Raw genomic sequence first — 12,034 nt, 5'->3', positions numbered from 1 at the left:
CCCTGGGTGTAAATGGTACCACCCAAAAGGGAGGTAGCCTGGATGGAATATAAAGTGACAGAAAAAACTGCTTCCATTGCTGCTGCTGCTGTTGCTTGCTGCCTTCTGCCTGCCATGAACTGCTTCTCTGCTGTAATTCCCCTGTGCCATGCCAACCTGCCTTGGTGCCAGCTATGGACTGAAACCTTTACAATCTGGGAGCTAAATAAACCTTTCCTCAACTTTAGGTGTTAGATATTTTATCTTAGTAATGAGAAAATCAATTCAGACAATGTAGAAGAATGGTTATATCCAAATCTATCAGATTCCATACAAGGTACCTCACTCAAGAATGCACCTGGAGGGACTGGGTCCATACTTTATACCTCTGTCTTTATATGTGGGCTGAGCATTTAATGTTTGCTGATGGTCATGTAAAGGGCTTCAAGTTCAGCACATGGAAAACAGGTAAAGGAGTCAGGGAGGAGGGCTGTGCTATAATTGGTGCACAAAATGCTACTTAAGGAATTACTATTAAGTATAAACCTGAAACATAAGGAAGACTCAACGTGTGTGAGCACAATGTGTAATGATTTAGACAAAGAATATAATATATAATCAAATAAGCATATGTGAATTCAAAGCCATAGAGAATTGTACACAAACACACAATCAAACACAAATAACACACATAAATTCTGGGTGTATCTGAACTTTATGCATGTTTAATGATTAATTATGAATGAAGTGGTATGAGGTTATCTTTTATATTACATACCTTCTGGGATGCATTGTCCAAGAACAAACTTATACCCTTTGCAGCACTTTTTCCTAAAACACAAACAAAAAGGCATTTTAAATGCAATGCCAGATTAAATACAAAATTGTGTTCAGCGATTGATTTTCAATGAAATAACCTGTTCTCAGGAAAAACTGAGGCATAAAGTAGGGTGGAATATTTTAATGGCAATTTGAGATTACAGGGGAAAATACTATCAAAACCAGATGACTACAACTTCCCATACCAGGATCTGTTACCTACTATATAAAATCAATCCTTTGAATCTTACAAAGTAAATTAATCACCTGTGGATGTCCAGATATTTATAATTATATACAAAAACTATTAAAAAACTAGATAAGGATTTGAGCTTTCATCTCTTACCAGTGAGAAGTTTTACTTTTAGTTTACCCAAGCAAATTGCCTACTAGAAGAAAATTACCTATACACTCTGAAAAAAGACAACAAGATGGAGGGTCTTAGAACATACACATACTTTTTGTAATTGTGTCCACCAGGCTGTAACCAACAAAACAGGCTGGCAGAGAAATACTCAGCTTAGAGAGAATACCATCAATAGTTCAAACTCCCAGAACACCCGTATGTTGGAATGATCAGACTTTAAAGTAGTTATTTAACTGGTGTGTTCAATGACATCACAGAAAATACACTTGCAACGAATAAAAATGCAAGGTATCTCAACAGAAATAAACTATTAAAAGAAAAACATGGAAATTCTAAAATTGTAAAATATATCTAAAAATTTTTTAAAAATCTGCAGAATACGTTTAACAAAAGAATGGAAAGATAATAAAGTATTAGTGAATTTGAAAGTACATTATCCAAGCTGAAGGACAGAGATTAAAAAAAAACACACACATTTAAATGAATTTAGAAACAAATGTAGATCCAGGTGTGGTAGCACACATCTGTAATCCCAGCCCTCTGAGGGTTGAGGCACAATCTCTGAAGGGTTGAAGATCACAAATTTGAGCCCAGCCTGGTAACTTAGTGACTTATATCTTGCCTCAAAATGAAAGCTAAAAAGAACCAGGGATAATGCTCAGAGCAAAAACTCTGGATTCAATCTTCAGTGCTGCAACATAAAACAACAACAAAGAATGAAGACTCACACACTTGTGAGGCCAGCACCAGAAGTCTACTTGTATGGATGTTTGAAATTACAAAAGGAGAGGAGGGAGTGAATAGAGTAGAAAACTATATTTGAAAAACCAATAGCTCAATAATTCCCAAATTTAGTGAAAGACACAGACTTGCAGATCAAGAAGTCTAGCAAGTGCCAAACAATGAATAAAAATGCAAGGTATCTCAACAGAAATAAACTATTAAAAGAAAAAAATGGAAATTCTAAAATTGTAAAATATATCTAAAAATTTTTTAAAAATCTGCAGAATACGTTTAACAAAAGAATGGAAAGATAATAAAGTATTAGTGAATTTGAAAGTACATTATCCAAGCTGAAGGACAGAGATTAAAAAAAAACACACACATTTAAATGAATTTAGAAACAAATGTAGATCCAGGTGTGGTAGCACACATCTGTAATCCCAGCCCTCTGAGGGCTGAGGCACAATCTCTGAAGGGTTGAAGATCACAAATGTGAGCCCAGCCTGGTAACTTAGTGACTTATATCTTGCCTCAAAATGAAAGCTAAAAAGAACCAGGGATAATGCTCAGAGCAAAAACTCTGGATTCAATCTTCAGTGCTGCAACATAAAACAACAACAAAGAATGAAGACTCACACACTTGTGAGGCCAGCACCAGAAGTCTACTTGTATGGATGTTTGAAATTACAAAAGGAGAGGAGGGAGTGAATAGAGTAGAAAACTATATTTGAAAAACCAATAGCTCAATAATTCCCAAATTTAGTGAAAGACACAGACTTGCAGATCAAGAAGTCTAGCAAGTGCCAAACAGATTAAATACACACATGCAAAATGCCTAGAGACATCACAGCCATAGTGCTGAAACCTAAAATTCTTGAAAGCAGAGAAAAATTATTATATACAGGGAAAATACAATTGTAATGATCATGAGCTTCTCATAAAAAAATACTATTGGTAACCAAGAGACAGGGTGTGACATCTTTCAAGGGCTGAGAAAAAATTCCTGTGAACCCAGAGTCTAATATGTAACCCATATTCCATCTCCAAAATGAAGGAGGAAATAAAGACACTTCAAATAAATGAAAACTGAGACGTGATCACCAGAAGACCTGTATACTACAAGGCACGCTAAAGGGAAACTATATCAGAAGGAAACTTGAGTAAAGTGCATCATGGTAAATATATGACATTTTTTTCTTACTTTTTTGTAGAGAAAGCATTTTAACATTGTCTTGGAAGGTCTGCAATGTACATAGATCCAAAAAATGATACCTATAGGTAAAACAGCAGAAGGGTAAATAGACTTATATGTTCCCACATTTTATGTTAAAGTGCACAATATGGACCTTTCTCACTGGAGTAAACATGCCCTCTGTCTCTCCATGTCTCCTGCTTCTATTACTTTCCCTTTCCTTCTTTTGCAGATAAATCCACATAAGCTTCCCTTCACCACTTCCAACAGCATGCATAGGCAGAGAATTAACCTGGAGATCAAGAAGTCTAGCAAGTGCCAAACAGATTAAATACACACATGCAAAATGCCTAGAGACATCACAGCCATAGTGCTGAAACCTAAAATTCTTGAAAGCAGAGAAAAATTATTATATACAGGGAAAATACAATTTTAATGATCATGAGCTTATCATAAAAAAATACTATTGGTAACCAAGAGACAGGGTGTGACATCTTTCCAGGGCTGACAAAAAATTCCTGTGAACCCAGAGTCTAATATGTAACCCATATTCCATCTCCAAAATGAAGGTGGAAATAAAGACACTTCAAATAAATGAAAACTGAGACGTGATCATCAGAAGACCTGTATACTACAAGGCATGCTAAAGGGAAACTATATCAGAAGGAAACTTGAGTAAAGTGCATCATGAATGGTAAATATATGACATTTTTTTCTTACTTTTTTGTAGAGAAAACATTTTAACATTGTCTTGGAAGGTCTGCAATGTACATAGATCCAAAAAATGATACCTATAGGTAAAACAGCAGAAGGGTAAATAGACTTATATGTTCCCACATTTTATGTTAAAGTGCACAATATGGACCTTTCTCACTGGAGTAAACATGCCCTCTGTCTCTCCATGTCTCCTGCTTCTATTACTTTCCCTTTCCTTCTTTTGCAGATAAATCCACATAAGCTTCCCTTCACCACTTCCAACAGCATGCATAGGCAGAGAATTAACCTGGATTCAACGAATCTGCAGCTCTAGAGAATATATTTCAAGTTGACTATAATAGTCATGCTACCATTAAAAAAACCTTTTTCTTTTATTGAAGAAATTATAGATTCTTATTACAATATTGTTCTTATTTGTATTTGGACACCTTTCCTAAGTGGGTAAGTTAAATACAGTCAGCCAGCTAGGGACTATCAGGCCACCTGTGTGGATGTGACATTTGTGCAGTGCAATGCTGAAAGGTCCACACACTCTTGATCTGGGAAATTAGGTTCTATCTGAGTCCTGTAGTAAGTCCCTACCTTCATCAAATGGTCACAACCACTGGATACAGTGACATATGCCTGTAATCCCAGCTATTCTGGAAGCTGAAGCAGGAGGATCACAAGTCTGAGACTACTTTGGGCAATTTAGAGAGACCCCATCTCAAAATAAAACAAAAAGCGGCTGAAGGGAGGGCAGGGAGAAGAGGAAAAAATGAGAACCAAGACCTGTCATGTAAAGGTACAAGATCCCAATAATGAATGCAACTGTACTACATACCTAGAATGTACCAATAACTCAATGAGAAAACAAACAAACAAACAAACAAACCCAAAAAGGGTTGGGGTTCCATCCCCACTAGTGCATAAACCAACAACAAAAACAATTGGCACTCTCAACTAGGTTAAATAAGGCCTTCTGTCTAAAAAAAGTTATTTCATATGCTTGACTTAATTTTTTCCATTACATTTTAAATAAAATGTGTAAAAAATAATATAAGATTATTTTCTACTGTTGCAAATTGGGATAATCTAATTATATTATTGGCCAAATGAATTTGTGCAGCTTGTCTTCTAGATAAATTATCGTTCATAGAAGAAACTTAAACAATCTCTTCCTAAAACATAAAAAGTTATTAAATTCTTAATTTATAAATGTTACATAAAATGTACTAAAAAGCCATATTTCATAAAAGTCACATTTGGAAGAGAATTCTGACCCTGAGTTAGATACAGTAATTCCATTTTGTTTTACTGCTAGCAACAGTTTTAACATGCAGCCCAACTGTAGTAGATATCTTACTTCAAAAGCATATAAGTGTATTTTCATTATAAAAACAGTGCCATTTGGAATGCTCTAAAAACACATTTGAGTGAATTAGCTAAGTTTCACCCATTTCCTTCCTATCCTTATTCTCCCAATATAGACTAATATATTAATCCATACAATTTACTGATATGGATGACATATGGCAAGGTCCAGGGTTTTCCTCTTAGAAATAACTTCCCAACATCTTCACCTAAAATATAATTTCCCATGCTAAGGGAAGCCTATGAGGATATAAATTTATGATGATGATGATGATGATGATGATGATTTGGAACAGATGCAGAAGATTTACCTTTACATTCCATGGAACTTAAGCTTGGCCTACTTTTCCAAAGTTTAAAAAAGTTCATGCTAACGAAAGGAAAAGTGGCTTTACAAAGTTCTCATTAAAATTTTATGGTTATTACCTACTACACTACTTGAAACTGTACTACAGAAAACTATAAGAGGAAGAGCAGTGTACTAGATAATTTGAAACCCAAATAGGCCCATGAGAAAGCTGGACTGAGGAAAATACATATGTTTTTGATACTCAAGTCTAACAGCACATTTAAACATGAGGTCCTATGTGTCTGTTTCTGTTTAAATTCTGCTGCTAAGGTATAGCCTCCAAGATATTCCAAAGCATTTTTAAAACTGGATATGATCCTTACAACCTATCCACATCCAAAACCTAAAACTTGGGGACGCTGACCCTTTGAGCATTTCAAGAACTTGTAACCATCCATACAGTGGAGCCGGAATCAACCTGTCATTTGCTTTATGAAATTAAATGATAGTGATTTGATATGCTTTCAAAGAGCTTCCCTGTTAGGAGAAGAGCTGAGTTTCAGAATGGGCACATGTCATGTAAATACCTGCTTAGCTAAGGATTAACGTCTCCTTTAGATTTTTTCCTTAACCGTGTAACTGATTCCAGCTCTTTGCTCTGGTGAAACGGTGGTGACACTCCAGGGCATCAGCCCTGCCTTCCCCAGATGTCCTGGGAACACATCATTATTTTGCACATTAAACACTCACCAATCATAAATCACTATTTAAATAAATGATATTTTTCAAAAATAAACAGTGGTTGCATATAATACTTCAAAGACTACTTACAACATAATTTATGTATAATGAAGTTGAGACAGCCAGAGTGAAATCTTGTCATGCAAGCCAGGGTACTTGTTAGGCTAACTACAAACAGTGCTGTGCAGTTTTTATTTTTAAGAAAAACAAACTAAGTTGAAGAAAGCTCATGGAGACTCTGGGGGGCAGTCATTCTTAATATGCTTCATGTGTTGTAGCTTGGTTTTCTAAATGCAAGTGCTTCCCCCCCCTTTTTTTGGGGGGGGCAAGGGAAGTGGTGATCAGATGGTTGTTACATAGAAAAGGCCATGTCTGGTAATCAAGGAGGCCAATGGATGTTTCCCCTGGGTACCCCTGAGAATGATTACATGTAAAAATCTCCTAACAGTGCATCCAGAAATATATCCCATCAGTCAGGTGTGTGAGAGCTTTTGGAGGGAAAAACCAAATCAAGAAAGTAAAGAGAGGACAGCATCAGACTATTTAGAGTAGGTGTGGCAAACCTATGGCACGCATGCTATAGAGTGCTTGTTTGTTACTATTGAAAACTCTAAAAGGTTTGCCATCACTGGTTTAGTATACAAAAGAGTTAAATTTTGCCTACAATTAGGGCTTCAAAAAGTACCTTTAAAAGTCAAGTGCTACTTAATCTCTTGCTGAAAAGCAAGGGTAAATTTTCTTAAAATCTGCTTGGGATTTCCTTTGCATAACTGCCTTCTCATGCACCAGATATATAGGATTTGTTTTTGAATGAAAGAACTGCATTTTGGAGAGAATTTTATAGGCTCTGGTATCAAAGTATGTGTGTTATGTAGTAGATATATCACTGGTTTGGGGTGCAGCAAACCTGTTTTACAATTTTGGCTCTGACATTTAGCAGTGTGACCTCAGCCTTGCTACTTAAACGTGCTGAACTTCAGACTCCCTGTAGATAAAGTATAGATTAAAAATTTTTGTCTTATGGGATTACTGTAAGGATTACAGATAATATAATGAAAGTGCTTATCCCAGGCCTGGCTTGAGGTCAGAATAGTGTTCCAACTGCTGAACAGAGCAAGCAAACAGCAAAAGCAGCTCTTAACTGGTTGCATTCGTGTTGCTTTCACCTTGTAACTAATCTCTTCCTTCCACTTCTTACTCAATGACAGACATTTCTCCTTCCAAAAACAAAATGGGGAGGAGGAGGGAAAGAAACTTCTGATTGCAAGATGGCAGAGAATTAATATTTTATTCCTTTTTCTTTCACATGTTAATGCCGAATGATGAGAATAACAAATAAACTTGTAAGCCTCATACCTTGATTTAGGAGACATCTCTAACCCTAAAACATGACACAATGGTACCTTGGTTCATGAACTCAATTCTTTCCACAATTCTGGTTGCAAACTGAACTGGACAAGAACCTAATCAAATTCTGCCATAAGGTCAACATTGAACCTAACCACTGAATTTGATTTGGTTCTCATCCAACTCAGAATCATGGAAAGAATTAAGTTCATGAACCAAAGTACCACTTTTATGAACATGGCAAATGAATGGAAAAATGAGAGATTTTTCAGAGTGGAATAGCTCAAACTGAGGCACCATCAGGGGTAGCTACTGTAGAGAAACTAGACAGCACATACTGCAGAACCTCATGAGGACTTAGAACTGGAAGCACCAGCCACTTAGGACAGTGGAGGCCAAAGACAGCTAGGTGACTCACAAGTCTTCCAGTGCCTGACTCCACACAGTCAGCTGGATCGTCTTTGCCTGCTATTGCTAGAAGCAAATACATGTGAAAATTGTACTCCAGAGGTTCGTGGCTCTGGAACACCAAGCTAGAGGACTGAGTGGAACCTACTCACCAATAAATAATCCTGTCCAGGCACTCAGTAGTTTCTGAACATTGTCAAAGAGCACATCCAATGTAATTCATTTCAGAACAATAAGAGCCTCCTAAAGGGCTTATAATGGCAAACTAGAGGGTGGCTCCCCTATGGCTGCTCAGTCCTCCATGAACAGCAAAGACAAAACTAGAAGAACTCAGGGTGCATCATTTATGTCCATCACTAACACCATGCTTCAGTGCGCCTGAGAAGGGAGTCCCTAAGAAACTTCTGCCAGGAAGTAGCACATTTACAGAATATGATCTCTTAGGGCCAAATGTGCAGGGCTGAGGGTTTAAAAGTCATGCTGAATTTCCTCAGTGGGAGGAATCTTTCTTCCTCTGAGCTATCTTCCCTTCCTGAACTCTTCACGGAGCTCTGAGAACAGAGCAAACACAATAACTCACCTCATATCTGGGCACACTGCTCAAGCCATTTAACCAGAAGGAGGGCTCTCAGGCAAATTTAGCGGCACCACATTTCACACCATGCTTATTATGGGCAAACACAACACAACCTTCTCACCTATGTATTCACCCACATGTAAATTCGTTATAATCAAATCTTACTGACAACAGTACTTGCTATTAGCTTGCTATTATATGCACTATTACCGATGGCATGGTCCAATGAGGAAAAGAGTATGGTGGCTCACATGAAAAAGTTACCATGTGATCCGGCCATTCCATTTCTGGGTGTGTACTCAGAGGAACTGAAAGCAGGAGTATAAGCAGCTATTTTCATATCAGTGTTCACAGCTGTACTGTCTATAATAGCAAAAAGGTTGATATACCCCAAATACCCATTGATAGATGGGTGGATAATCAATATGTGGGATATACACACAATAGAGCATCATTAAGCCCTAAAAGGGAAGGAGTCATCTTTAGCCAGGAGAACCATGGAGACACACATGGCACTGGTCCCTATGATGCCGTGAGGACTGCTTGTATCTAACTTGAAGCCAGGCCTGATGGGAGTCTCACTGTGGTTGGGCTGCCTGCAATGCTGATCTTTCTGCTCTGTGACACTACTGGTGCCCTTGAGGGGGCTCAGTGTGTGGAACACAGCAAAAACCCCAGCAGATAACTATTTTGCATTTTCTGTTGGATTTGATGTGTGCCAGTATTTAGCAAACTCTTTGGGCAGTTAAACTCACTAAGCCTCACCCCAGCTCACCTGTAGGGTGAGCACAATTTATTATCCCATTTTACAGATTAGGAAATTGAGTTGGAAGGATTTTGTGTCAATTAACCAAGGAGTGCAGCTGGAAAGTGGAGCCTGGATTCAACCTGGGAAGTTCATTTCAAAGGCCCGGTATTTTAGCCCCCAGCTTTTGAAGGCTAGCCTGGGAACTCACAGGAGATGCCAACCACAGCTTACCCTGTAAGAGAGATAACTCATGCAGTCACCTTAGTGTGCTATTTCTAGCAGCTCCTCTGATCTCCCCAGCATATGATGTGTCCCAGATGCACAGGGTCAAAGTATTCAGCAGATGGACAGCCAGAGTCCAGGGGGCTTTTAAGAGGAGAACCTTGGATTGATTAACTTCCTCTTTGCATCTATGCCAATGCTATACATTCCAGCTTTCTTCTAACCCTTTCTCCTCTTCCCTTTCTCTCCAAGTAAGTTTCTATCTTGTTAATTGTCCCCATCTTGCTTGCTGACTCCCTTTTCCCAATCCATATGAGAAACAAATCATTTCTGAAATGTAAGGAAAAAACTTGAAAAAGGTGAATTTGATGGTACCTTTGCAGAAAATAAAGTGCAATAAAATAGCATATATGCTCAGGAGTGACATGTTTAATTTTACATTAAAGAAATAAATACTAGGCTGGGTATTCACCACAATTGACAAGTGGTTCTTTTGAGGTGAGAGATATAAAAGATATTCCTTGTGTTCTTTTTTGTTTTCTTTCTTTCTTTCTTTCTTTCTTTCTTTCTTTCTTTCTTTCTTTCTTTCGTTTCTTTCTTTCTTTCTTTTTCCTTCCTTCCTTCCTTCCTTCCTTCCTTTCTTTTTGCAATGAGGATGAACTGATTTTGTAAAAAACGGAAATAATAAGAGAACCATGATTTTTCAGTTTCTGGGTAGATTTCAAATCCAGGCTTGACACTGGCTTCAGAAAGTTCTGCTTGTGAGAGTGGGTTAAGGTAATGTTGACAAGTGTGTGTCTGAGAGGCACCAATCATAAGTCACTACATCAACATTGATGCTAAGGATTTACACTGTCAACAAAATCATCCTCATGACCAACTAGGTTTCAACTAACCTGCTCTTACCATGTTAATGGGAACCTATAAATGATAATCATTAAGAGAGTGCTTTAGGAAATTACAGCACCATTTACTAGGATGTTCATTCTTTCTTTCTCTTTTCACCTCAAATAACTGATTTAACAAGTGGTTTGTTTTAGAGAGACTTTCAATTGAGCACTTTTCCCACTTGTGAGATGTTTAAACTGACCAAGGTCTGGCCCTTGTTTATTTCCATAGCTGCTAATTTCTGGGGGCAATGCCAGTGGAGACTCTTACTGTGTGGGTCATAATACAGAAAGAGCAGACTCCTTGGCAGTAACGGGGCTCCCTGTGTGCAGAAATACCACAGGAGAAAGCCCAAAGTCCTACATGTTTATTTATTCTGATTGGATTCTCATCTAAGTATTCTAATAATAGCTGTGTGGCTAGTAATGTTTTCGTAGCATTTATCAAGCAAGTCATACCTTTAAGCATTGTGTTATACACGATAAAGCGACATATATATTCATAATCCTGAAAGTTTCTCTTTATTCTTTTGCTGCCTCATCCTCCCAACGCTGTGGATTTTCTTGCAGTGCAGACATTGCTTCCTTATGCTTCTCTTCCTCAAATGATGGCTCCTTTCTTAGATTTTTAACTCTTACCTTTCTGCTTATGACTCCTAAACTGCAAACCTCTGTGTATCTCAAGTGCCTTCATTTTGCTTGCCTATATTTTCTTAAGCTTTCGATCATTGTAAGGTATTACTTTTATAATAGTAAAATGTTATATTTTAAAACAAATTAATTTCTCACTGCCAAGGTAGAGAAGAATAGCAATCCTATATATAGCCAGAGCCCTAAGGGTTACCCACAAATCTGTTTTTAAATATTGCCTTTTATTTATTTATTTTTGCTCCTCAGTTCCAAATTACCCACAGTAGCTACATTTTTTTGGTCACTACTGTGGCAGAGAGCTGTTTCCCTATATCTACTTTCCTTTTTTTCTACAGTAACAGAAACCCAAATTACAGTTGGGTATATAAACACCCACAATAAAAGCAACATTTCCCAGCCTCACATCCCACCAGGTATGGTTTTGTGAATTATCCCAAAAAGCAAGATCAGAGAGACCATGAAGTTTGTAAAGTTCATGCTAACGAAAGGAAAAGTGGCTTTACAAAGTTCTCATTAAAATTTTATGGTTATTACCTACTACACTACTTGAAACTGTACTACAGAAAACTATAAGAGGAAGAGCAGTGTACTAGATAATTTGAAACCCAAATAGGCCCATGAGAAAGCTGGACTGAGGAAAATACATATGTTTTTGATACTCAAGTCTAACAGCACATTTAAACATGAGGTCCTATGTGTCTGTTTCTGTTTAAATTCTGCTGCTAAGGTATAGCCTCCAAGATATTCCAAAGCATTTTTAAAACTGGATATGATCCTTACAACCTATCCACATCCAAAACCTAAAACTTGGGGACGCTGACCCTTTGAGCATTTCAAGAACTTGTAACCATCCATACAGTGGAGCCGGAATCAACCTGTCATTTGCTTTATGAAATTAAATGATAGTGATTTGATATGCTTTCAAAGAGCTTCCCTGTTAGGAGAAGAGCTGAGTTTCAGAATGGGCACATGTCATGTAAATACCTGCTTAGCTAAGGATTAACGTCTCCTTTA

At 37.5% G+C, this 12,034-nt stretch overlaps 1 protein-coding gene across 3 annotated transcripts in view; it reads right to left on the bottom strand.

Annotated features, from left to right (window-relative positions):
• Nucleotides 1-12,034, bottom strand: part of Ccbe1 (collagen and calcium binding EGF domains 1) — a 257,178-nt gene that overhangs the window by 47,376 nt on the left and 197,768 nt on the right. For all 3 annotated transcript variants that reach the window (XR_004514768.1, XM_010603380.3, XM_033757364.1), the window contains one exon: nt 758-810. Coding sequence is in view for 1 of the 3 variants with exons in the window: in XM_010603380.3 (XP_010601682.1) it covers nt 758-810 (53 nt within the window). In the remaining 2 variants the exon portion in view is untranslated. The remainder of the gene's footprint in view (nt 1-757; nt 811-12,034) is intronic.

Source organism: Fukomys damarensis, unplaced genomic scaffold, assembly GCF_012274545.1.
Source record: "Fukomys damarensis isolate Sample0158 unplaced genomic scaffold, DMR_v1.0_HiC HiC_scaffold_30, whole genome shotgun sequence".
In the NCBI taxonomy this organism is placed as follows: domain Eukaryota; kingdom Metazoa; phylum Chordata; class Mammalia; order Rodentia; family Bathyergidae; genus Fukomys; species Fukomys damarensis.
Note: the sequence above shows the minus strand (reverse complement) of the source record. Positions and strands in the feature narration are given on the sequence as shown.